The sequence below is a fragment of the Clarias gariepinus genome, chromosome 3 (genome assembly GCF_024256425.1).
Source record: "Clarias gariepinus isolate MV-2021 ecotype Netherlands chromosome 3, CGAR_prim_01v2, whole genome shotgun sequence".
In the NCBI taxonomy this organism is placed as follows: Eukaryota; Metazoa; Chordata; class Actinopteri; order Siluriformes; family Clariidae; genus Clarias; species Clarias gariepinus.
This window is the reverse complement of record NC_071102.1, coordinates 7,656,375-7,683,906: the sequence shown is the minus strand read 5'-3', so window position 1 is coordinate 7,683,906 and position 27,532 is coordinate 7,656,375. Positions and strand designations below refer to the sequence as shown.

General features: G+C 36.9%; 1 protein-coding gene across 3 annotated transcripts in view; it reads right to left on the bottom strand.

Moving 5' to 3' along the window:
* Window positions 1-424: 424 nt before the first annotated feature.
* Window positions 425-27,532, bottom strand: part of kcnc1a (potassium voltage-gated channel, Shaw-related subfamily, member 1a) — a 41,146-nt gene continuing 14,038 nt past the window's right edge. The window contains exons 2-4 of one of the 3 annotated variants that reach the window (XM_053493098.1): window positions 16,938-17,871; window positions 8,685-8,870; window positions 425-2,246 (exon numbers count right to left, since the gene is read on the bottom strand). In XM_053493098.1, the coding sequence (XP_053349073.1) occupies window positions 2,137-2,246; window positions 8,685-8,870; window positions 16,938-17,871 (1,230 nt within the window). In that variant the 3' untranslated portion in view covers window positions 425-2,136. Of the gene's footprint in view, window positions 2,247-2,711; window positions 7,699-8,684; window positions 8,871-16,937; window positions 17,872-27,532 lie in introns of those variants that run through there. The other 2 variants (XM_053493097.1, XM_053493099.1) reach the window with 2 other exon arrangements.

Here is a 27,532-nt window from a genome sequence, read left to right as displayed (position 1 = left end):
TATAAGGTCGCTTTTGTTTCTTAGCCTTTTATATAAGGTATTGAACTTAAGAATGCAATACAGCTTACTACTTGCAAATCATGCTGTTTGTTTTTTGGTTGCAGCCTAATATCATTTTTTATCCCAGTCCACTCACTGTTGTCCAAATGGCAGGTGGAAAAAACACAGCAACACACAGGCACCTAAAAGCATAATATTTTAACAGATTATACGCGTGTGCTTAAGATCTTGGTCAGGATCTTGATCATGCTCAAGAAATCAGCAACCAATAATATTGAAATATTAATATATTGTATGGCAGTATAATATAATCTATGAGTGTATTGCTGACTTGTAAGTAAAAGGCAAAAAAAATATTATAGTGCTTTAAAGTTATTCATGCCATACTTATTACTTGTGTGGAAAACCCTACGTGGCCTATGACTGCATTCGGAATTTCAAGTCATCTCAATGCTATTGGTTATTATATAAAGTGCATCACTTTGTGGTGAAAAATGATGCAATAAATGTTCAGGTTCTACACGCTACATGGCATTACAATTTATTTTAAAGATTAGCAACCTCAAAAAATAGTAACACAAAAGGTTTTTACAACTTCACCCATTTTTATAGTGTTCCTTTTGAAAAATTGTAAAACATACAGATAAATCTGCATAAATACATCTGTGCCATTTAATACCTTATATACAAAATCGAGTAAGGTCAAAGATACTCCTTTTTATGTTGATTTTAAACATTTTAGTAACATTAAATTGGACTGAGGTCGAGGTAAAGCTGGTTTTAAATGTATTTAATATGGAATATGCTAGTGGAACCTAATGCCAATTTAAGAAAGAGAAACCATATAATTTTTTATTTACAATGGTTATGTTTTCAGGGACAATATTTCATCAATAGGATGATCTTAAATCATTAGTGGTTATGCCCGCTGTGAAGCATAGAAATATAAGAAAAGGAAATATTTTTATAAATTTTGCCTTCTACAATGTGATCAGTTACAAGAATTCGGTCTCATCTATGATAGGTAAAATGCTTTAGTATGCATGAAATGAGCCAGTCAGTGCCTTTTCCTCAGCCAGAGACCAAGTGGGAGAGTAAAAAACAGGAAGGAGAGAGTTCTCACTGAGTTTTCTGATCAGGAATGAAAGTGAAATTTCCTTCCCAGAAACTTGTCACTTCACCAAATGTTATCCCTATATGGGGCAAATATATATGGAAACAATATATGCATTTTTAAAAGATGGAAATTATAAAATCAAGAGTTTATATGGCTAATATTTAACTATTAAATAAACTCCTGCCCTCCCATACATGACCTCTCTCATTGGCGATTGAAAATTCCAAACTGTCCGGATTGGCTCAGAATGGTTTTTTTTTTTTTATTATTATGATTGTGCTATTATTCTGATTATTATTAAATATCACAGCCCATGTAAACTTCATGTTCTTGCACTGACAGTATAAATTACAGACTTAATACAACCTGTAATTCCTTACTTTTAGTGACTAGTTTAGTTTTCCCACTAGATCCACATAGTCTGAATCTGTTTTGCACTTGAAAAGATACAAATTTTTTCCAAATGTCTTGAAAACATTCTGTTTTTGTCACTTTGTCATTTGTTGGTCTTTTTTGCTCCAGTATTTGTACTTGGTTTGATCAATTGAAAGACATTCTGTTCATCCACCAGTATGTGCAAAGCGCAAAGAAAGGCAACTCATGATTAGCAATAACATTAAAACAGAAGCACACCTGAAATACATAATGGAAAAGGCAATTTCATGAATGGCTGAAGCGAATAACAAACACAAGTGGTCAGTGTGCAGTTCTTACAGAGAAGCTAAGTGAAAACATCACTCTGTAGGATCAATGGAAACCACAAGTAGACACAAAAAGCCCGTTAACATCATGGATAGTCACACGAATGATAACACTCATGCAGTCAAACACAGTTTTACTCACATCACAGTTACACCACAAATAGAAGAGTTAACAGTAAGATGTGCAACAAACAAAACAAGGGTGGAAACTTTCCTCCCTAGAAAAGTGTAGAAAGGGGAAGGAGGTGCATGAGAAGCAGCTTCCCTCTTGTAAGCTGGTTTAGCCACTCAATTATGTGCAACAAATAGACAAGATAATCAGGTGGGATCTGAAGTGTTGTGAGCCATGCACAGAGTGGTCGGAACACCACGGTTCATGACACACACAGAGTCTGCAGGCTGCCTGCTCCGGCCAGGCCGCTCCGCCGCTACACACAGGGAAAGAAGAGAGACAACACACCGGTTATTACTCAGACAAGTGAGTGGAAGACGATGCTCAAAGAGCGATGGAGAGAAAGCGAGAAGAGGAGCACAGAATGGTTAAGCAGGCAAGTCTAGCATGCATCTTGACCATGCTCTGGTTACGGCATAAAACATGATGGGTATACATACAGTTCCTTCAAATCAGTGTAATGTTTAGATCATGCATCCCATGTTTGTCAGCTGTTCCCTCAAGTGTCACTTGTTTCGTTTGCCTTCATGCTTGTAATGCAGTATGACATGCTATCTCCACAGACACACATTTTCTTTTATTTTACTTCTATTTATCATTTTTGACAACCTCTTTTTGTCCTTTTATCACCAGGCCAAAGAGAGTATCGGTACATACAGGATTAAAAAAAACAACAACATTCCTTTCCATTCAATGAAAAACCAAAGTCTGCAAACAGGTTTCATACAAAATTTATTTCATGCTAGAATCGGAACCATGTGCTCTTTTATCTTTGAACTTTTTTATTATAATATTTTTTTGCATAACATTGTGCATGCATCTGATTCTCTCCCCGCAGTTCTAAATTGCATACAGTGCTCTTATGTTTTTAAATATACTGTACATTTATCTTTTTTAATTTTTTCATCAATTTTTGATTTTTGTACCTAAAAGAAAAGATATGAGTAAAGATGTGGAACACACACCTTGACTCTTTTCTTTTAACACTATGACATTTTTTGTCATTTTTTTATTCCTTTATTTTTCAAAAATAACACTGCCAAAAGTCTGTACTTAATAGATGAAATAAACAGTTGCTCACAATAGCTCTCCACATGATCTACGCACCAATATTATAGCATAAAACAGAAAAATATCAACTAAATTTGCTCTTTTTTTTTCTCATTAAAATTCAATAGCACAAGCATGCCAAACAGAAACAAGATGAAAGGACTGAATTGACCACACAGAAAGCTTGCTAAAATCATTTCTTTTTGTCCTCCTCAGCAATGATTTGCTTCTCAATCAGGTTTTGAGGTCAATATGACCAGACCTGGCTTGCATGTTGTTAGTAGCACAAATGAAAATATGGAAACATGAAGACTTCGCTGCCAAAGAAATGTACATTCTTTGAACATCCTGTAATCATGGCTACATGAAGCGTATTTAAAAAGTCAAGAAAGAAAATATAGTTTTTTTCATACATATATTCATAACAGCAGTAAGCAATTTTTTTCTTTTTTTTTTACATACCACCATGCAACTCATGCTAAAATGTAAGCCATCTACAACTGTCGCTTAGGACATTGTAGATTATACCATTAGAAGTGTTAGTGGATATAATGGACTGTTGATTAATAACGTCATCCCACTCTTTGTTGAATCAACAGCAGATTGTCCCATGCCTTCATTGCTGATGTATTATTGTCCACACTTTAAGTCCTTAAAAAAGTGTCCAAAAAAGACCCCTTGCTGTTCTGAGAGGGTCATCAGACCAAAAAAATCAAGAGATTTTGCAGTCACGGTATGTAAAGAAAATATTCAAATGAAGTACCATTATCCTCATGATTTTTCTCTTTCCTTTTAACCTAAATACTTTTCTCCTTTGGAAAGTGACTTCGAGCCACTGCAGAGCCAAGAAACGTTGGAGAGAAAAAGTTCTCCTCTCTGAGTTGCTGTGGTCCCGTGGTCAGGTCACTCGGAGAGCTTCAGCCTGCATATACTTAACTAGGACAGTCTCGTCTTTACAGGAATCTGTAGTAGAGAATACAGGGGAGGGTGGGGTTGCTCAGGGTCATCCTGCCACTGCCTCGGCCATTCAACTCAGCTTACACAATGAGGACGATTGGGAGGGAAAAATAAGGTGAGGAGACTTCTCACGGAGGGGAGGGGGACAGCATTGGATTCTTGGACAATCCAGATTAAAAAAAAAAAACTTGTAGAAATGGACAAAGACAGTGAAAGAAGGAAACAGTAGAAAGACAACTGCGCAGGACAGCGGAAAGAGACTGTAGCATGCAGGAGTGTTTTTTGGGGGGAGGCCAGGGGGCTTTGCTGTCAGACTGGATGGAGGTGGAAACCCTATTTTGCAGGTGAAAAGGAGTAAAAGGAAGGGAACTTGGAGCTTAGAACATTATTGTGGATTGAGAAATAGAAAAGGCAAAGACAAAAAAAGAAGAGCTGCAGCATGGGTAGAAAACCACTCAACATCTTGGGCTCTAGTTTTAGCTACAAGTTGCCACTGACTGACTAAATTTAAACACAATTTGTTCTGGGTTGATGTACATGTGTCTGCTGGTGAATTTAACAGGGCTACAGTGCAAAAAAAAATGGAGAGGGGAAGGATCAAATAAAAACCTCAAGTACAGTATGTATTTAATCAGATATGTTTAGGATATGCAGCCTGGTTTATACACTTTCCCTGAGAACATCTTTTGACATTTGCATTTTTTTTCCCTTCCTAACAGCTCTATGCACATGAAAGACAAACAGCAGTGACGAGAAAGCCACTAAGACAGAGAAAAAAAAAGCAAGAGAAAGAAGCACAGCTCCAATTTGGACACGGACAGAAAAGAAGAGAGTACACCAACACAGTAGAGGCTAGGAGGTCACAAGAGAAAGGAGGGATGACTGTAAAGTTCTAGCAGCTAGACACAGATGGGACATTACTCATTCATTCCCCATAGTATAATGTAAGAACTCTGTGCAAGAACAAGCTGACCACAGGACTTACACAGGATAACAGCACCCACTTGACCAGCTTTATTGACTATACTGCCCATGTACCAGGACTTTTTCTAACGCTGCCAGTGCAGATGAATATGCTAATGACTGGAGCATTGTTCTTAGTTTTTTTTTTTTTTCTTCTTTACATCTGGATGAGTTGCCAGCTGCTTTGGATAGTTTTACCAGTCAGGTTTCATGCAGTTAGAAAGAGCAGACATGCACAGAGAAAATGTCTGGGCTGGTATCGGGTAGGATAGAGGACTGGAGAACAAGGTGCAGGAGAAATGCTACAAATATGTTTGAGGTATTTGAAAACTTCACAAGTGATCGAAGGCCATATTTACTAAAGGCTACTCTGGTAACTGGTTTACTAACACAGGTGAATTTTAAAAACACATTTTTAAGTCTGTTTTGATGTACTCACATTTTATCCCTTTGCATCATGTGATTTTATTTTAAATTCCTGTTTCACTCAATATGATTAGCTTGTCACCTGTTCTGTGTTGCTCGTTAATTTAGTTGTCTGTGTACACACAGATGACTGCCAGGTGAAACAGATTACCAATTACAGTACAAATGTTTGCCTAATTTAGTGTTAATTTAGAGTTACCTTTGCTGCAGAGGAGAAGTTCATTTAGAGTTACCAGCCTTAAAAATCACCAATTAACAAACAGCATCCCAGGTTAGAGCTGTTATGAGGGATTTACAGAGCATAAGTAGCAAACAGTATCAACTGTTGAAAGAAAATTATTGCATATTTTTGATGCCTTCAGCATTGCTTTACAGTGTGAAGGAAATAAAAATTAGGAAAGACCATAGAATTAGAAGGTTTGTCCAAACTGTTTATATTCCAGTAAACTAGTGACAGGATCATGGGCACCAAAGGCCAGCCTGTCCGGTCCGATCCCACATAAAAGCAAATGCTGGCTATGATAGAAAGGTGCCTGAACACCCAGAGCATTTCAGCCTGCCATGTATGGGGCTTAGCAGGCAAACCACTTATCCAACCTGCAACATATATGGAGGCCACACCCCACAACCCATAGTACCCAAACTGCCATTAACGTCCCAGTAACAGAAACCCACACAATATTTGGCTTAATGTTTTGAGTTTTAATACTGTATAATGGCTGATCTGTGGATATACATAACGTGATGTATTTTTGTTTGTTTTTTTAAGCATTGCAAAGGTTGTGTGTGTGTTGTGTTTTAGTTTCCAGTAGGCCTAATACTTAACCTTCACCTATTTTGGCACAGAGTGCTTATTATCCCCATTTAACACTGCCTGCCTATATTTTGCCTATTTCCCTCAGGAAAGCATCTACTGCATTCACACCCTTGTGTCCTGTATTTCACCTTTATGTTAGACACCTATTTATAAATGTCATTATTGGTGTTAGTATGGACTAGGCATGAGAGAAGTCCTAATTATAGCCACTGTAATGGTTATGGTCAGTTTAATAGGTGCTCCATTAAGGATGTGTAAATGAGTACCTCAATCACCATACACTATAAGTGTTGCAGTAAATCCACAGTGTTGTATAACAAACTGTCTGCAATATCAAGCAGACCTGCTGCATAGCATTAGTAGATATGGCCCAACAATTCCTTGGTAAAAGTAGTATTGAATTCCTCTTACGACTGCCCAGAAAGATCTGCTTATGCCCGAAAAGTTACAGGAAGTGACTATTATGGCTGTCATTAATATCAACACTTAAATCATTTGCCTGTTAATTACTACCTGTTTTATATCTTTTCTGTTTATATACTCTTTAAAGGACCTCTTCCTCCCAACCAATACCAGCCCTAGCAGCAGAAGGACAAAGCATGCTGGGACACCCATTAACTGGCCCAAAACATGCATCACACAAAACTCGCCATAAAACATCTAAAAATACTTGAACTCTCTCTCTCGCTCTCTTTTTCACACACACACACACATACACACACACACACAAACACATTAGTTCACAATGCCTACATATGCACATAAAAATACTTTCACACTAACAAAAGCTCTTACAAACACATTCAACACATTTTAAACAGCAAACTGAGACCGAAATATACCGTGTGTGTAGGAGAAGAGTGTGTGGTTTGTTGCTGTTGATTGTTCTTATGGTGTTTCTAAATGTGGAAATGTGAAATTAAACAGAGCATGCTCACACAGAGCCGGACACAAGACACAGAGAGACAGTGCTATTGCTTGGCTATTGATGACACTCTGGTTCGACTTTTATTGATCTTATGTAGCCCCGGTTTAGAATATTATACATAGATATATGACCATTTCCAGTTCGGCTACAAGGAATAAAAAGATCTTGCTAAAAGCTTTTTTACTCAAGATGTTCATCTATGACCTACACCTTGCCTCTGGCTTTGTAGCTGAAAGCTAACAAGCTGACAAATTCCCATCTAAACAGTCTTGCATTTAGGCTGGCTGCAGATGAGTGAGTGTGTACAAGCGGTATTTCCCTATACTGATGTAAATATTGTTTAAATATGACAGGGAACTCTCAAGCTGCACGGGATGGAGGGTGTTCGTAGATACTAATGCTTAGTCCTAAAAGGCTTTGCTATTTGTGATTCAAGTGGGGCTGGTAGTCAGGTGGTGACTCTGGCATGGCCATCCTCCTGGCTGTGTGTCCACCCTAGCTGCAACAGCGGGTAGCCTAGCGTAGGACCAGCCGGCTCCCCCCCTGCCCTCCCTGAGAATGTTCCAGCTATTAGCCAATCAGAGGAAGGAAAAGATGGTCGGAATAACATAGACACAAACGAACAGACGGGCAAACGGGCAAGTGGAAGAGATAACAAGACAAAGAAAAAAACAGAAAAAAGGGAAGATTAAGGTTGGCCCCAGGAGGCAGCTGTATGTGAGTCAAAGTGAGATCGAACATAATGCAAGACAGTGCTGAGAAGAAAAAAAAAAGAAAAATCTTGCATGTTTAGAAAAGTGAAGTGACTGAAATCAATGTAGTTATGTAGCGCTAGAGATCTAAAAGTTCAAGATGTTGTGTTCATTGTCCTACGTTCACACTAGCAAGCCAGAAGTTTGTTTGTGTGACTTGTAGTCACTTGTGAGAATGTAGTAACCACTTAAATGGGGAGTAATTAAAGGTAGGAAGTATACTGTAGTTGTAAATTGGTAACTAAAGAAATGTCAGACCACATTGATGACCATAGCAGTGGTCCGAGGAATCATTCAAGCCAATTGCTTTACTGCATCAAAATGAGTTTTCTCAGAATTGAGAATATCCTGTCTTTTGCTGCAGTTGCTAAAAATGCAACCCCTGTTGAGTGAGTATAAAGAAATGGAATGCTGCTAGTTACAGAGTGTACGTTTGTTAGTGTGAACCAAAGGGTAGTATCTAATGGAATTAATGTAGATTAGATGTGAAAAGTGGAAAAGATTGTTTTTGTAGTTCAAATAGCTACAAAAACAGTATATGTCTGAGTGCATGTAATGCTATAATGTGTAAAATAATAATAAAAAGAATCAGAAGAATAATATTAATAGAACATTCTATTGATCCGCATTGTGTTTTTAGGCTTTTTCACTGTCTCTCTGTTATGAGTGTGCTCTGCTTCCGTATAATTTTGGAAACATGGATGAACATTCTTGCTTTCTGTTCACTATGCGTATCTAATAAAACTGTAATCTATGTAAATATGTGTTTGTGTGTATGTAGATACTGTAGCTACTACGTACCTTTTCTCACTCTGGCGCCAGGGTGTGTGGCTCGGCCGGTCATGTTTAGAAGGAAACATGGAGTTTCCCCCCGTGGTTCGCAGGGGCTAAAAATCTGTCCATCCTCGGGAGAAATGGCCTGGTCTATGTGTGGACAGTCTTCGTTGGCCAGCGCTGCCTTAGCCGCCTCGCCATTCAGTTTGGGATCTTCGAACACACAAGCACATGTGAGAGAATACAGGTGCAGGGCTATGCTTGACGAGTTGCATGCCTCATAGCAGGGGTTAGGTAGGAGAAGGAAGTTAATGAAGGGAGGACAGCGCCCGCTGTAGGGTTGGGGGGTATGTTTGAAGAAAAGGTGAAAATAACATGCATAGTATGTGGATTTTTAAAAAAATATATATATATAAGAACCGGTGAACTGCATTAGAATAGCACACTCATTCTATTGTCAAATCTACCAGTCTACCAGTTATGTTCAACCTGACTCAAACATATACAGTACAATAGACAATAAGGGATGAAAATTCTTAGAGATATGATTTGATTGTCTTTTTTCTGTGTATGTGAGTGAAAATGTTAAACTGTTTCAACTAAATCCTTCATAGTAACTCGCAACATGAAAGGTCTCAGCTGCAGGCTGTTTGAAAAATACTCTGTGAAAAAAAATAAGAAAAAAGAACAAAACAAAAAGCTACAGTTCAGTTCAGATCAGCAGAGCAGTTTATTGTCAGTATGTACGTACTATCAATAAGGACTTCCTTAGTCAATCTTTCTTAATATTTAATTTCTTTACATACTACGTAAAAGCAATCTAATGTGTTATAAAGTAAGCCACATTAAACTTAGCACAATAAATTTCCTATATTACAATGTAATATTTGCATGCCTGAGTCTCATTAGCTTTCAGTAAGTAATGTTTGGCAAGGGCTAAACATAGAAAGTCAGAAGACAATTAGTTTCACACCGAAGAGGAATTTATAGAAATGCTGCATGACAACCAGCCTGTTTATCTGTGCACTCTTTGGCATCCAGCACTTTGACAAATTTATGCCTCATTGATCACAACAAGGCAAGAAGGCAGAGCACTGCCAAAAAGCTGTTGCAAAGAATTTGCAGGAAGTTTATGTTGCACATTAATGGTAAATGTTCCTCGCAACATTTGTTAAGGTCACCCATAAAACAGCTGTAGTCAAGATGCAACAGTTTAAGACTCATTGATAAGAGACCTTTACAGCCTGTTCGGTAATGTTAAAGAAATTCTGTTTTCTTATGATCAGTTGATGGAATTAACTTATGGCAATGTTATTCTTGTTGGTGCACCTCCTGTCAACATTCACACACTACAGGTAATTTGGAAACGCCAATTAGCCTAATCTGCATGTCTTTAGACTGTGGGTAGAGAAAACCGGAGATCTTGATTACACCTTATTAAACATGCCATCCATTCAGCAGAAACCCTCTAGCATACAGTTGTTTTCACATTTCAGATAAGAGTCCATCAACATTGTCAACTCACACGCAGATTTACACACACACACACACACACACACACACACCAAGGAAGTGCTGGGAAATGACGCAAAGCTGCTCAGATGAAGGCATGAGGTGGAAAGAGGGAACTGGGGTGTGAGTCATCTTTAGAATAGCTCCACACACACAATTAAGGCATTCCTCGTGCTGCTTTATTGTGTTTGTCACTTACTTGCACTTTATGTGCCTTCCTCAGTCTAAAAATATAGATTCCAAATGTGCTGATACCAAAATGCATGGCATGAAAACATGCACAATGCACAAATGTGTGTGTACGTATAATAGTGTGTAGTACATTTCGTGTGAAACTTTTTATCTGCAGTGAATGTGTGTGGGCATGTGGGTGAAGAGTGTGCGTGTACATGTGTGCGTGTGTATATTTCTTTTAAAGGCCATATCTTATTATTTGACAAATGCTGCGGCAAGATAATGTGTAATGCAGCATTACATTTAAACTATGCCCATGGTACAGCAAATAACTGTATTCATGGCATGATAAGTGACAGCAGGTCATAATAAAGAAATTAAAATTAATTACCATTAATTAGTACAATGTTACCATTATGAAAACAGTATGGTTAAGCTTTTAGCACGGTGTCATAGGTCATTACCAGTTGTGGTGCTGTATGTTTGTGGAGCATGCCTGTTACTAGAGAATATGCACATGGAAACGCCTATCATAAGACTAACACCTACCATATTTTTTTATTGCTAATAAAACAGCTTTAATAGCTGTTGTTGTTGGTCTTTGGGCTGCTCCCGGCAAGGGGTCGCCACAGCGAAATACCCAGTCCGCACTACAACTTGGCACAGGTTTTACGCCGGATGCCCTTCCTGACGCAACCCTCCCATTTTTATCCGGGCTTGGGACCGGCACTGTAGCCAGTGGCTGGGGTTTTAAGCACTGGTTGGGAATCGAACCCGGGCCTTCCGCATGGCAGGCGAAACACCTACCACTGAGCCACCAGTGCCCCTCTTAACAGCTTTATTAGCTATTATAGAAAAATCAAATAAAAATTCTACTGCCTTATTATTTTTGTTAGTCAGTATTAGCATTGTTAGTCAGCATTAGCTTATTTTTGTTAGTCAGCATTAGCTTATTTTTGTTAGTCAGCATTAGCTTATTTTTGTTAGTCAGTATTAGCTTTTGTTAGCCAGCATTAGCTTATTTTTGTTAGTCAGCATTAGCTTATTTTTGTTAGTCAGTATTAGCTTTTGTTAGCCAGCATTAGCTTATTTTTGTTAGTCAGCATTAGCTTATTTTTGTTATTCAGTTTTAGCTTTTGTTAGCCAGCATTAGCTTATTTTTGTTAGTTAGCATTAGCTTTTGTTAGTCAGCATTAGCTTATTTTTGTTAGTCAGCATTAGCTTATTTTTGTTAGTCAGTATTAGCATTTGTTAGCCAGCATTAGCTTATTTTTGTTAGTCAGCATTAGCTTTTTTTTGTTAGTCAGCATTAGCTTTTGTTAGTCAGCTTTTGCTTTTGTTAGTCAGCATTAGCTTATTTTTGTTAGTCAGCATTAGCTTTTTTTTTGGTTAGCCAGCTTTAGCTTTTGTTAGTCAGCATTAGCTTATTAAAAAAATTAATAATAATAATAATAAGCTAATGCTGCATACAGGTTGTTGCTAGCTAATGCTGACTAACAAAAATAAGAAGGCAGTAAAAAATATTTATTTTCCTATATAAAGAGATAACTTACTTATGTAAGGATTCATTTCTGCTGACTTAAAGAAAAAAAAAATGGTGGAGCATCATTCTGGTGAGCTCCAGCAGCACTAAACCTTTGGTTAATACTTTTATTTTTACTTATACACATAAAAGCACTCACTAAAAGACAAATTATCAACTTAAACTGAAAATCTAAATAATCATGTCATGTGTAAAATGCTTACCATTAGCCAGCTCTGCCGATCAAGTTGTGAATAAGTTACACCTCCCTTATTTGTTCCTTTGTGTAATTTGTACTTCCTTTCATTTACATTGTCTTTTCAACCAATATTGATATCTGATGTGAAAGCAAAACTGGCTTCTGAAAAAATCACCTTTACTGACCAGCAAATTTAGCAGAGACTGTATAAGCATTTGACACCTCTGTAAGTCAGCACTCTTGGCTAGAAAGAAATCAGTCGCAGCCTCTATTTCATACCATTATGTGTATAGTCGCTTAGTCACTAGTGGTTCTGTTGTGCTGAGTTCCATTAAGTAAAAACAATAGACTTTACATTAACAGCAAATAAAATGATGTGAAAATTACACATGCACAAAATAATAATAATAATAATAATAATAATAATAATGATAATAATTTTCCCCTTAAATAAGCTCTCTATCTGCCTTTTCATACCAGCCAGCTCTGATTGTTATAAATACGCATACAAAAATCCAGAGCTTGTAGTCCCACAGCACACCAAGACTTTGTTATTTACATATAAAAGAAGGATAACTAAAGCAAAGCTGTGGCAGAGAGCAGCCGTGCTGGGGCTCAGATGGGACTGCCCTACTTCTACTTCACTTTTTCTGCTCTGAGATGGCACATAACAGTACATTTACTGCACAGTCTCAGAATTAAACTTTAAAAAATTACCAGTTCTAATTTAACCGCTCTGATTATACAGGTGGTTTTATATTAACAAGCTTTAGCAGACAGCTTTGTTAATTTTAAACATTCCTGCATGTCCTCCTAACTCAGTTCTGTTTGCATACTATCACAGGTTAAATCAGTTAAATCAGATCTATTCAACTTTAGATATATTTAACTGGAATAAAGAGTGAGACTGCAGCCTTTCTATCATCGCAGGTAATATCAAACACTCCTGTCTTTTAACAGAACTGAGTCAAGTAAGCAATTTTTTTAAACATGCAGTACACAACAACCATATAAGACTTTTTTTCTCCCTGTATGCATGGCATGTATTCACTTGATTTAATTTTGGGCTCCCAAAATGACCACTCAATGTGATTTTTCTGTTAGAACGTGCTACGTGCAGTTAGTCCCGTATGACATGAATGCAGTGAGAAATTCTTAAATGACCCACATACGCTATATGTTTTTTTATATCCAGACATCTGTCAGTATGAAGGCAGTTGTCCCTTGATAAAAGCATCTGCAGGATACTAAATAAGACTCTCAGGTAGACCAGTTAGAGCAAAAAGGCACCACAACAGGGACAGCAAGTCCACAGATCTTGTTGTAGCTACATGTTCATTTGACTTTTCTATGTTTTAACTTTGCCAACATTGACATGCAGATTTCATTAGGTATGCACATGATCCCTGAGCATAACTTCTGGTTTGACTGATTACAGCCAAGCCATGTTTTACTTTCACATATGGATGGATGAGTAAAAGAAAAAAACAATAATGCACAGTATTATGATAATATTGTAATGGCATAAAATCAAAGCAAGTGACAAAAGGGGAAAGTCAATTACAAACAAGTAGGCAAGTTAAAGCATCGAAAAAGGTATTTGAAAGCATACTGTTGGGTGTGAATAATTATGTAGTACATTCTATCTTGGATGTTAATGAATTTGAACAGTCCAGGGGTGTGTTACAGACATAAATGACTACCCAAACGAAACAGACCACTGTCTTAACTAAGCTCCATCACTTGTGTTTGTGTGTGTGTGTGTGTGTGTGTGTGTGTGCGTGCACTCCATGGGAGAGCTTGTAGCGGAAAGGTGAGCTATTTATCGGCAGGGTTCCTGTTTGTGCGTGTACATATATATATGTGTGTGTGTGTGTGTGTGTGTGTGTGTGTGTGTGTGTGTGTGTGTGTGCAACAACTTGTACATCAACCTTGGAAAAAAAAAGAAATGTATGCGTAGGTTCATGCTGGCTTTGCATCTGTTTTCCTGTTTGGTGCCAGTCTGACAGGTGCCATCTGTCCATCTTTGCTATTTCTCATGGTACTGTGCCCAGAGTCAAGCGGCTCGAACTGATTAGCCAGGCGTCTCTGCCTTATGTGTCTACACACAGATTGGAAAGGCAATCCTAGATGAAGCAAGCAATGAAACAACAAGAGCGAATGAGGCTTTAGCCACTACATTATTAAAAATACAAACAAAAAGTGTTCATTGTGGGCTTCAGAATATAAGTTAATTTATAATTTTTTCATAAACCTAAAGATTCATGTTGTTGATTGAGTAAGACTGGATTCCACTAAAAACATATGTTTGATTTGTAACCATCTCTGCTAGTGTGTCTGTGTGTGTTTTCTGCAGGAGTTCTGCGAGTTGAGCTGAATGACTGCGGCGCGATGCAGAGCCCGATTTCTATTTTGTGGTTGCTCGGACACTGTCACCATGGCAACATGCTCCAGTACCATATTTTAAAAAAAAAGTGGTAGAAGGCAATAAACAAGACATCAAATGAAAAAGGGAGGGTGAGGAGAAAAGAATGAAAACTATTATTTGTATACCACTACTGAATACCACTTCTGAGTCAGCTGAGTCAGAGTTATTACAATTTAATCATATTCATTTTTAAAAAGAAAAATAAACATCGGAGTTCAAAGTATTAATACTGTTGCTATTTAACCAGATGGGAGGACGTGTAAACAGCTAAAGTAGACTGGATTATTTTTATGCTGCTGTAATCTCCTTTTCATTCTGTCACACTCACACACAAACACACAAACACACACACACACACACACACACACATGGTTATGACTCATTTCTCTTCCTGCACCCTTTTCTAATAGTGGTATCCTTATTCATTGAGTACAGCACCTGTCATGGCTCCACTTCATCACAGCTATAAGAATACAACATATATCCACATACATTCTTCTACCATTCCTTATATTCCATTATATTAAAGACAAAAACCATTGCTACATGTTTATAACCTATACTATGCACTTATATGCATATAAATTATTACCTACAAGCTTCAGTTACCTGCAAAGATCTTCACTGGTTGACAGACAAGAGATGTAAGTCCATGCAGAGGTTGAAAATAGTTTCAACTGTTTTTTCTTATACCTACGTGGGTGAGACTGCGAATGCGAAAATAAGCTTTGCCAGTGAAATACTGTATATGTGTAGCAGCATATATGTGCGGTTCAATTAATATACTCCACTCTAACCACTTACAATATAATCAAATGAAAGGATTTAAAAGGGGCACATGAATCCCGTTGAGTTAGACTACTCTGCTTAGCAGATATCATGATAGAAATAACTTGCACTGTTTTCTTACATAATTAAAATTAAATGTATTTTTTCTTCTTGTATTATGTGTAACCTAAGTACATGCAGCTGGACCTGCTGCAGTATATAACAACAAGAGTGTGTGCCAATGTGGAATTTATGTTGCTGTGTATATTTGCAGAATGTTGTGTATCTAAGAGGGACAGCATCTGTGAGCACAGGTGTACAAATTGTATGTATATTATGGGTGTGCACAATACTCCTGTCTACTGTATATGTGTTCATATGGAGCATTATTATCCTCTCTTCCTGAGTACACAGAAGGAGAGCGACTCTCAATTACACACTAATGAAACAATTCAGTCTTTCTTTCTCTCGACCTCTCACTATCTTCCTCTCCCTTTTGAAAGTGGACAGTCTCTAAGTACTACCAGTGGAAGCACTTATCTGCTCTTGTGCTCATTTCAAGCTACTTATTCATGTCAAGGGGCAGAATTTTCATAATGACCAGAGTAGCATTAGTGTGACTGCTTGATATTAAGAGAAGGGAATTGGAATGGGAGTATAATTAACAGACTGTAAACTATACAACCAGCAGTTTTGTACTAAAGAATTAGTGTCAGTGTTTCCCTATACAGAGAAAATATGTGCATAAACATTTCCAAATATATTTGCATAGCACAAATGTATCTTTTTTTTTTTTTTAAGGAATTTAAATGACGCATTTTCTCTTTCCTGTCTCTCTGATTCAAAAATCTCCACGGCTATTGTGGATTTAAATGCCCAATACATGATCTACACATTTTACACATTTGCCTCATTCTTTTAATAATCATCCTTTTAATAATCAGTAAGTTTGTTGAGCTTTTCTTAGTATTAGGAAACACTGTATGGAGTATTTTTCCTAATATAAAACACCATAATAATCCTATATAATTTTTATTATAAAGTCTATGTTATTTAATCACGTATGTCTAAAGTAGTACTGTAGGTCTAAAGTATGTGCCTTAAGACTTTTCTGCCTATTAATATATAGTTACAGCTTCATAAGTCTATGTGCAACTACAAACTACATATAACACTTTATGTTCTAATTGTGTAGCTTATAGAATCTACATAAAAACTTACAGGTTTACGTAAAACACATAAAGCACATAAAGACCTAAGTGTTAGATAGGTATAGCATGGGTTCATACTGTAATAGTGTGGAATGAGCATGCTATGATTATTTTTTTTTAAATGCAGTTCACCTTAATATGTTTTAGAGTAGAAAAACATCCGGTGTTAGAAAAGTGTGTGGTGTGGCGCAAGACTTTTGATGGCACTGTGTGTGTATGTGTGTGCAACAGAATGGGAAAAAAATGCTGAATGGATTTATTTATGCCTCTGGAGGTTAATATGCTGAAGTTGCTTGCTTGTCTGGAAAGTAAGAAATGTTGCATTTAGGAGTCAAGCTGAGAGAACAGTAAAGAAGTCAGTGGGGCAGAAGGGAAGGAAACAGAGGGTTCAGTCTCATTCTCAGGCTAGGAGTTTTTAGTCTCTTTTCGTGCATTCAGATGGTCATGCCACTGAAGGGTTTCCTACCTGCTCGGTTCATTTCTAAAACCTCGTCCTGGGCAGCCAGCGGGCATGTGTCACTCTGTGTGCTGTGGTGGGGCGAGTTCGTGCCTGACTTACAGAAATTTGGCGAGCCCAGCTGTGGGGCACGTGGGATGTGCTTGTTCTTTTTCTTTGGTAGTTTTTGCTTTGCCATAGCCAGTGAGTAGTACATCCCAAAGTTATTGACGATGACTGGGACAGGCATGGCAATGGTGAGCACGCCAGCCAGGGCACACAGTGCACCCACCAGCATGCCTGACCATGTTTGTGGATACATGTCTCCATAACCCAGAGTAGTCATGGTGACCACAGCCCACCAAAATCCGATGGGGATGTTTTTGAAGTGCGTGTGCTCACTGGCGCGGGGGTCATTAGGTTTGGCTCCGATACGCTCAGCATAGTAGATCATGGTGGCAAAGATGAGCACTCCAAGGGCAAGAAAGATGATAAGAAGGAGGAACTCATTAGTGCTGGCACGAAGTGTATGCCCAAGCACACGCAGACCCACAAAATGGCGTGTCAGTTTAAAGATTCGGAGGATGCGCACAAATCGGACTACTCGCAGAAACCCTAGCACATCCTTAGCCTCCTTGGAGGACAGGCCGCTCAGACCCACCTCTAAGTAAAAAGGCAGGATGGCCACGAAATCAATAATGTTGAGGGTATTTTTGATGAACTTCTTTTTGTCAGGACAGAACGTAATGCGCATGAGGAACTCGAAGGTAAACCATACCACGCACACGCCCTCGATGTAAGTGAGATAGACCTCTGTCTCAGTCTCCTGATAGACTCGTGTGATGTTGTTGTCCTGTGGATCAACGTCCGTGCGGTTGATAATGGGGTTGAAGGCCTCGTGTGTCTCCAGGCAGAATGTGGTTATGGACACCAGGATGAAGAACAGAGAGGCGAACGCCACCCACTGGAGGACAGAGAAAGATGAAGAGGAGACAAATGAAAAACATATGCTTAGAAATCCTGCATTTATCAAAAAAGAGATTAATTTTTTTTTTATTCCTTTTAATTTAAGAAACAGTTCACATTGATATTATTTAATATTCATGTTTAGTGCCATTGGTATACATGGTTTACATACAGTATGGGATACAACAAAAGATCAAGATTTTACTAAACAAGTGAATAAACTGAAAATTAGGATGGTAATTAGATTGCATTGATGTCTTATTCTTTTACCTCATGATTCATTAATCAATATTATAGTTTATTATTTGAGAAACTTATATGTACATTTTAGGTACAGTATGAGGTACAAAATATGGCCAAAAGGATATGGACACCTGGCTATCATACCAAAGGTGTTCTTTAGAAAGGGCTTCCCTAGATTTTTTTAATGTGGCTATAGGTTTTGTCATTTCAGCCAATTTACAGTAGCCACAAGAGCATTATTAAGATGAGACAGTCATGTCAGGCAAGAATGCCTGAAGGCCTGGTACACAATTAGCCTTATGATTAATTCCAGTGGGGTTGAGGTCAGGGTTCTTTTGAGACAACTCAAGTTCCTCTACACCTACCATAACAAACCATGTCCCTATTGAGCTGACCTAGAGCACAGAGAGATTGCCTTACTAAAAAACAAGGCTTGGGCCCCTTCGTTCCACCTAATTATACGAGTATCATAATAAGGTGTCCACATATTTTTAGGCTTATACTGTATACACTTTATAAAATTAAATGTAAAGAATATAAAAGATTAAATATATGGACAAATACAGGTATATACTGTATAATATCACACATCCTTCAATAATTCCTAGCTTTGAACAGGTAAAAAAAAATTAGGTCAGTGCTTTTAATAGAGCTCGAATAAGCTAGTATCACATAACTTGTACAGCTGATGCAGCACTGATAGAATGAATTTGATCCCACCCTACTCATGTGTACAGGTTTCAGAAAAAAAACAGCAAGCACATTTCTAAACTTGATTGCAGGATTTATTCATTTATTTTATTTTTTTGCATTTTATATGACAAGTTGTAAAAGAGCACAAGAAATCCTAACCTTAATCTCTTTGTAAGTTTAAAACAGGGTGAGTCATGCGTAAAAGCGCATCAGCGTGAGATACAGTTAGCACATCAGCGCCGGTATAAGTACTGGTCAGAAGCATTAAGCCAGAGAAATACTGTTTTTGGAGAAAGTAGTAGGTACAAGATGCTCCACAGTTTCAGATAGTCGACAGTCCATAGCTCTGGCTGTAAACACACACAGGAACTAACAGCAGCTGGCACATTACAGTAGTTATTGATTTATAGCTCTTTCCATGAGCTCCCGAGCTTCTCAAGGAAACATTCATCACCTAACAGTGATGTACTGCTACTGCTGTTACAACCATTTCTTGGGTTAAATATAAAAAATATATCTATTCTCTTGTAGTATCTTTACTTTGCAAATACTTCTTTTCGAACAGTAATCCCTTACACAAAAGACAATGCCTTAAAATGAAATATCGTAAATGATTTCGAAATTCACATATTGAATGCCGTTATCAGGTTTACGATCTGAAATCCAAACGCATTTATATTAAAACATGATATCTGATAATGGTTCTAAATTTACATGTTTCTAAATATAAATTCCGACTGGCATGATGATACAGGCACGATGCCATCTATACCAGGCTTCAGCACTCTGGATCCTTAAAACATGACTAGCTCTTTTTCTTTGTCTGCTGTTCTGAGTGAATAAAAGAATGATCATTAAATTCAATTTAAATTTATTTAATGTTTTAAATGTACATAAAAATCTGACATGGTCTGACAAGCTACCGAAATACAGGCTGAGCTAGCCAGAATGGTAGACAGTTAAGAAATATTTGTAATTTCCTATAATATTAACCAGCTTGGCCTGTGTTTTGGCAGATTTTGGGTTCTGAGTTTTTCTTAGCTTTTTGTCTCGCCTGCTACCTTAAAATCATGAGCTTGCATTTATTTCTGTCTGCGTATCATACATGTCAAATGTTTGATTCCATGCTGCTCATGTCTTTCATAGCTCATTCTCACTGGCCTCTAATTACCATATGTTTTTAAAAATGTAAACTGTTTTAACAATTAAACAAATGTTTTTTAAAAAATAGTATACTATCTAAGCTGTCATAGAATTTAACATTATGACAGCTATAATGATCATGACCAGGCATGGTATGTAAAGAACAACAACAGAACACAAGACACAATCTGTCAGAACAGGATATGGCATCTGGGGTAACATATGAAAGAAAAATTCAAGTAACATATTGCCATGATTGTTTGTTTGTTTGTTTGTTTGTTTTACTCAAAGCAACGTTTAGTATCAGAAATCTGGAGATACCAGCCTTTCAAATAATTAATATTCAGAAAAAAACATAGGAGTGTAGAAAATGTTTTATTTTTCATTACATGTACCACCAAAGTTACTAGGTAACTTCACAATTTTAAATTCCAGTAGCCATTTTATATAACAACAGGTATTGTAAAAGATCATTTATAAATTAACTAATGAGGCAACAAAGTGAGACTAGTGGCCTTTAAGTGAGTGGATTTGCTATATATATATATATATATATGGGCAAAGACCTCCTTCCCTCAGTCAGAGTATTAAAGATGGGTCGTGGCTGGGTCTTCCAACATGACAATGACCTAAAGCACACAGCCAGGAAAACCAAGGACTGGCTCCAAAAGAAGCATATGGAATATTTAAAAGCAAAATAACAGGTCTTTGAGGGTCAGAAATCTGGCTGATGAACAAGGGATCAAATACTTATTTGACACAGTAATTCACAAATAAATTGTTAAAAAATCATACAATGTAATTTCCGGATTTTTCTTTTTAGATTCTGTCTCTCACAGTGGAAATGCACCTATGCTGAAAATTGTAGACCCCTTCATGATTTCTAAGTAAGAGAACTTGCAAAATCACAGGGTGATCAAATACTGACCTCTAGACATTTCAGAAAAAGAAAAAAAGTACGCTGTATATTATATTATTATAAAATTATACAAGTTCTACAGTTGTATAAATTTTGGGGGGCTGACTCTATAATTAATCCACTGTAAAAGATTACTTTAAATTATTGTTATAATAATTGAATAAACATAATATAAATATAAAAATTTGAATCTAGTTAATCACAGTCATAGTCTGTGAATAATCACGATTAATCAAAATAAAAAAAAACTCAGATGTACTTTTATTATAAACATGCAATGTTGAAATAAAGAAATGCATGACATGGTAAGAGGATGCATGCATGACACTGGTAGGACGAAACAGATTACGCAGTTTTATAATATCTCAAACATTAACATTTAATATATATTAAATTAAAATCCCTCAAATAGGACCAGCATTGCATGCAGTGGCTGGGTAGAATGGCAGTCTACTGACAGCAAGGCCAAAAATCAACCTTTAGCCGCCAGTCACCAAACCAGATCTTATATTTAAGGTATGCTTGTAAAAATAGTTTTAAGCTCGAGCACACGACTTTGGTTTTATCCAAACTTACATCTAGAAGCTTTTTATAAGGAAGTTTGCCGTTCAGCACACCAGGTGATGTTTCCTCTGTCATCTTATTAACTGCATTAACTGTGCAATTATAAGGTCAAACTTAGGGTCAAACTTTTTTGCGTTTAAAAATAGTAATGGGTTAAATTTCTATATTGACCACATGTTAACACATCAATATTGACAGCCCTAATATACAGTACTACAGTATGCAAAAGTCCTAGACACCCTATTATTAATATAAAAATCCATTCATTATTTTCAAACATACCTCAAAAATATAAAATGAATAACATTACAGAAGAATTTCTGCATGCCTGTAAGGAAAGCAACATATAACTTGACAGACCATGATTCAGATTGAAACAATAAAACCTAAAGTAGACACCTGAGGTCTGTTTGAAAATGGAAAGAAGTGAGTGTGAACAGTTACCAGAAGAACTCTGGCATATTATCCAGCACACTTAATAAAACCTCCAGCTGTTTTACTTATAAAACTGCACAAATCTTTATCTAACACTATTGATTATTTTCATCAAAGAGTTTTTACACCAAAAATTGACTATGTTTAGTTGATCTCTCCTTAGTGACCTTTATAGAAGTTATAAATGTTTTCAAAGTATCCTTTTTATGACATTTTCTGTATGTTCCTTAGTCGTTTTGTAAGTAAAACTGCTGTTAGGTTTTACTGTGCATGCTGGAGCATATGAGTTCTTCTGGTAACTTTGTCGTAAATGCTTTTTTTTTCCTGTAAACCCCAGGATGATACAGTACATTAGGTTTTTTAGTTTCCATCTGAAAACTGGTTTGTCATGTTAAGCATGCAAATATTATTCTCTTATGTTATTTATTTGTTGATTTTTGAGGTATGTTGAAAATAGTACAGTATATACACAGCATTGTATGTATACACACATAAATTTATTATTATAATTTTTTTTAGTGTGTCCTTTCTTGCTTTACAGGTGAAGAGAGTATAGGCCTTGTGCAAGCCTCCTACACTAAGTCCCACGCATGGAAACTTACAGTAAGACAAACCACTACATACTGATTCAACCTCTCAGGCTAAACTCAGTGCAGCAAGACCACAGATCACCCATCACACCTTCCTGACTACACTATACAGGTTCCAACAGTACTAATCAGGCATTTAAGATACAGTATACAGTATGCATTATTCTTTTTTATAAACATGTAAATTGCATGTAGCTCCATAAGGCTCAGACATCACTATATTTTCTATACTTACTAAATTTATACTATTTACTGTATTTTCTGTGTGTCTTTACAATTAATCTCTTCTACTGATTTGCACAAACAGGGTTGCCAGTTCTTTTCCACCCCAACTACATTTCAAAAAGCACACCAAAAGACCTGAAAGCTCTCAAAATTACAATAGAGTTTAGACTCTAGAAAAAAAGGAGTCTTGTTTTTTCTTGTGTTTCGAGGTCTTTGTCTGGTCAATCAGATGTACACACATATTTTACTTGCAGGATCTGCAATACAACCTTATTATTACCTGCCTGATGTGGTCATTATACATTACACAAGTCTTATAATCCCGGCCTTTGCTATATTTATTTATATTTTGATTGTACATAAAATAAAAAACTTTTCTCTATTTAAGCACACTTTTATGACATAGTTAGCTTTTTACCATAAGCCTGAATCATTCTCACATATAAAGACATGGTGCTGTATATTATAGAGACTTCTTCTTCACTGGTAGAAATATATTTGAATAGATTTGATTAATTTAAATTGTAATTAATTGTTTTAAAACGCAATTTTGACCCTATTTACAAAAATCACCAACTAATATGCTTTTCCACTCACAAACATGTTTCAAAATGAACCTGATCTGGCATCAAAATAATGTGTGTGATAAATAACATATGATAACAATGTTGTTGTCATTTTCTGTAACTTCTTTAAGCTCAAGTAAGTCATTTCCAGTACTAATAAGTGAATATAAGTAAAGCTATTGCAAGCATTGCATAAAAAAGAACTTTCAGTACCACAGTTGCACCAAATCCTACCCAACAGATCTGAATTGGAATGAATAATTTAGGCTGAGCACACTGACTAAAAAGCGTAAGAATAAATTTGCTGCCGTAATATTACTAGTTATTAATTATTTATGAAGATTTTACATACTGTACTACTACTTTTATTTTGCAAAAGCAGGATACTGGGAAAAAGCTTTATGAATCATCTAGGTTTCATATATCACTGTCTATTAAAGATTGACAGAATAATTAATGCTGCATTCATGACAGTTGGGAATTCTGTATTTTCCTAAATGCAATCCCAAGATTAATGTTTGTGCAGCTTTAACTGTGTAAAAGTGGGGGAAAGAAAACATGCTCTCAATAAGATAGCAATTATTTGGCTTCTGTATGGATCTAAAAAAAATAAATAAATCTCAAATAGCTTTTAAAGTGCATGCCCCAGAGTCAGTGGTTAGTGATTCATTTGTTTTAAAAGTGTAGGGTATATGGTAATGCACCATTAATAGCACTGAAAAAATATAGGCAGTTTTATATATTTAAATGTAGCTTAAAAATAATCTTGTTCAACTACCCTCCTGTATTTTATTGATTGTAATTTCCAAGCTATAGATGGAAAAAAACCTTTTTGATAGATACTTTTATCAAAAATGCCTGATACATTTTTGTACCTTAAACAGTGATGTTTATTTTAAGGGTGTATTTTTGTGCCATCACACTACATAAATCATCAAGGAATTGTAGAGACACCTCTTATTTTTTAACGTCTGCGGTCCTCTATTCTCTGCATCTGAATTAATTTCATCATTCAGGACTCAGATCTAGGCAGATCCAGGGTCCAGGTTCGATTCCTGACCAGGTTCAATTTTCTTCAGGAGTTTCCTCCTGGTACAAGAATGTGTGTGGATTGGCATCCTGTCCAGGGTGTACCCTGCCTCATGCCCTAAATCCCCTGCAATTGGCTCCAGGCCCCTTGCAATACTGTACACAGGATAAGGCGGTGTAGACAGTAAAGACTCAGATCTTTCCTTGCTACATGTTAGTTTTCCCGTGGGTGTGCATTAGAACTTTTTCATTATTTTTTATTTTTAAAAATGCTGTTTCAGTGTCCTATCTTGCAATCCAGCTAAATTCAAGTATGTGAAAAGTTATAAGTCTAAGTCCCCAACTGTCTATCAAATAATTCTTTTATACCATAAAATGATCATTTTTATAGCAGGACATCCTACATGGGTGGCACAGTGGCTTAATGGTTAATAGAGGTCACATTGCACCTCCAGGTTCTGGGTTCAATACCCGTCCTGGGTCTGAGTGCATGAAGTTTGCATGTTCTCCCTGCGCTTGGTGGGGTTTCTTCCGGGTACTTCATTTTCTCGCATATTCAGATTTGGCTCATTGATGTGTATGTGTGCCCTGCGATAGATTGCCACCCTGCCTTGTGCCTTAAATCTTTTGGGACAGGCTTTAGGCCCCCCTGCAAACCTAGAGCGGTATAGACAATGAGTCTGTCTATTTTCTTGCATCACATCAAGATCTTTTAAATGTTTAATGCCCCAATGCATATAATCGATATCATATTTATTGGGATAACCACTTAAGTTCAATCATTAACCGAAGCTTTCAAAAAATTACCCAATGACTTGAAAGAATGGCGTTATTGATTACCAAGATTTTAAGTTCTGAGTTTCACATTGATTTTGATTAATAGAGTTATAAACAAGAACTACTGTAATGCATTTAAATATTGTTTTTTTATTGTATATTTTTTCCTACATGCAGACATTTACATGATTAGCAGTGCACCTTCTCTAATTTTAATCTTTTAAGACTGGCTTCACGTAGATTTTCAACTGCATTAAAGCATTAGTAAATCAGGCATTAATATCTTAGTATCATGATCAATGATACTGACACACATACCTGCATCTACACTGCAAAATGTACTGTATTGCTATAATAAATGTGATGGGTGCAACAGCTTCCTGTGCATTAATACTAAAACTATAATTGCATGGGGCATACTGAAGGGTGTGTGAAAATTGCAATAAAACACAATGAGTTGTGGTCCCAACAAAGCAAAACAGCTGAGTAGTCACTAGTGCACAGTTAACTGGCTTCTGTTTCTAAGCCTCCATGTAATATTGCAGAGCAAAAGATAGGGAGAGAAAGAGAGAGAGAGAGAGAGAGAGAGAAAGGGAAGAGCCTTGAATCAAGTGTCTCAAAAATAGCATGGCAGCCTCCCCCTCCCCTTTACATCACCTCTCTCTGTCTCTACCTCTTTCCCTTGTTCTACCTTGCTTCCTGAAGATAAAAGCCTGTCACGTTCTCTTATGTAACCCAGTGCTGCCTTGCACCCACATTCCAGATTCTGTCTGCTTTTCTGTGTTTTAGAGTGACTGGAAGAAGCCCGATGGCATCAAAGCACTACTGACCACGCCCTGACGAGGTGGACATTTGATGCCTGACCTTTAGGCATGACCTTATTACTCCACCAGTCTGACTCACTGGGGATCCACCAAACATAAGTCAATGTCCCTGGGCTAAGGGGTCAGAGATTCAGCCACTGGAGACCATCAGTGGCCTTTTGTAAATGTCACAGGTCATGATTTTCATTGGAGAAGGGTGAGAACGTGTGATGGTGTTAGATTGATAGGGGTATTGAGTGTGCAGCCATTGGTACCTAAATGAGATTTAAAGGCTGCTAACTGCAGAATAGCATCATGTCGTTGTACATACAGTGTGTGCACTCTGTGGGTTTTGATGAAACAAGAAAATTGAATTGTTATGATGTACAATGTTCATGGTACTGCACTTTGTACATCATAAATATTACTATGTGTCAAGTAGACATTTCAATGTTTTTGCACTTTTGTATTAAAAGTACAAGTGTAATAATTTTAAAAAGTAAACAGATTACCTCTTTTTGTGTTTAATCAAAAAATCCAATTTGTGACCTTCTTTGTGCATTTTTCCTCAAAAAACTAGTAATAATGTTGCTGTAGACATGCATTCCAAGTATGCATGTAGTATATTTGTTATATTTGAAATATCAGGATTTCTATTTTTACTGTATCTGTTCTATACAATCAAATAATTTTTTTTTCCAGGACAATAGAAAACTTTCTTTATGGCTTCTATTTGCTCTAAATAAGAGACAATTAGTTTTATCATATAACTGTACCGAAGGTTTCCTGTTCCACAGCTGTTTAATTTTTTTTCTCTTTGTACTCTTATACGTATATGCCTTATAATTATGTGTGTGATGAGTTTAGCTCAAATAGGGCCAATCTAATTTTTCCCCTATATTCTCAAAGTGTGTGCATGCATCTAAATTATTCAACCACATTTAACGGACAACCATTATTAAAACAGCAGGTACAAGTGGATGCTTTAAATAGCACTTTGATTATGATTATTCGAAGGCCTTGCACTGAATACACACATCCAAATAGTATTTATTTGCAATTGTTTTTATATACATTCCATTCTATCCTTGGAATACCTTTTAAGGGCTGTCATGGTTACCAAAAGGACTGTGCATTAACCATCGTAAGTATTTTCCTCTTGTGCAAATAGACATCCCTTCTCAGCCTCAAAAAAAGTGTAGTAGGCTAGTAGCAGTGATAAATGCTGTACTGTACATACTGTACAGTACTGAGAGATACAGAGGAAAAACAACCCCCATGTCGATACCTGTGGTTACTGTGGTCTGAATATGTTACCACAGGCAGTCTAAATGCAACCCATAAACATATTATATCCATTAACATTGGCTTTACTTTGATTACTTTGACTCCTGTGCTCAGGACGAACATGCAAGATTTATTACACTGTATACAGTATTTATATTTGTTCAGTTTGTTACTGTTATGTACTTTTTAACATTCAGCTTGTCCACACCTCTCCTCTCTCTCGTATACTATTGCTTTATACTGTTCATTCATAAAGCTCCATGAAGCTCAACTTGATGCATTCCATTTGTATGTGGACAGTACGGCCTGTATGACAAACCACCCTTGTGGGCAAACAGGACATCCTGTCACCCATGAAGGCTCTTTATGTCTACTGGTGGGGGAG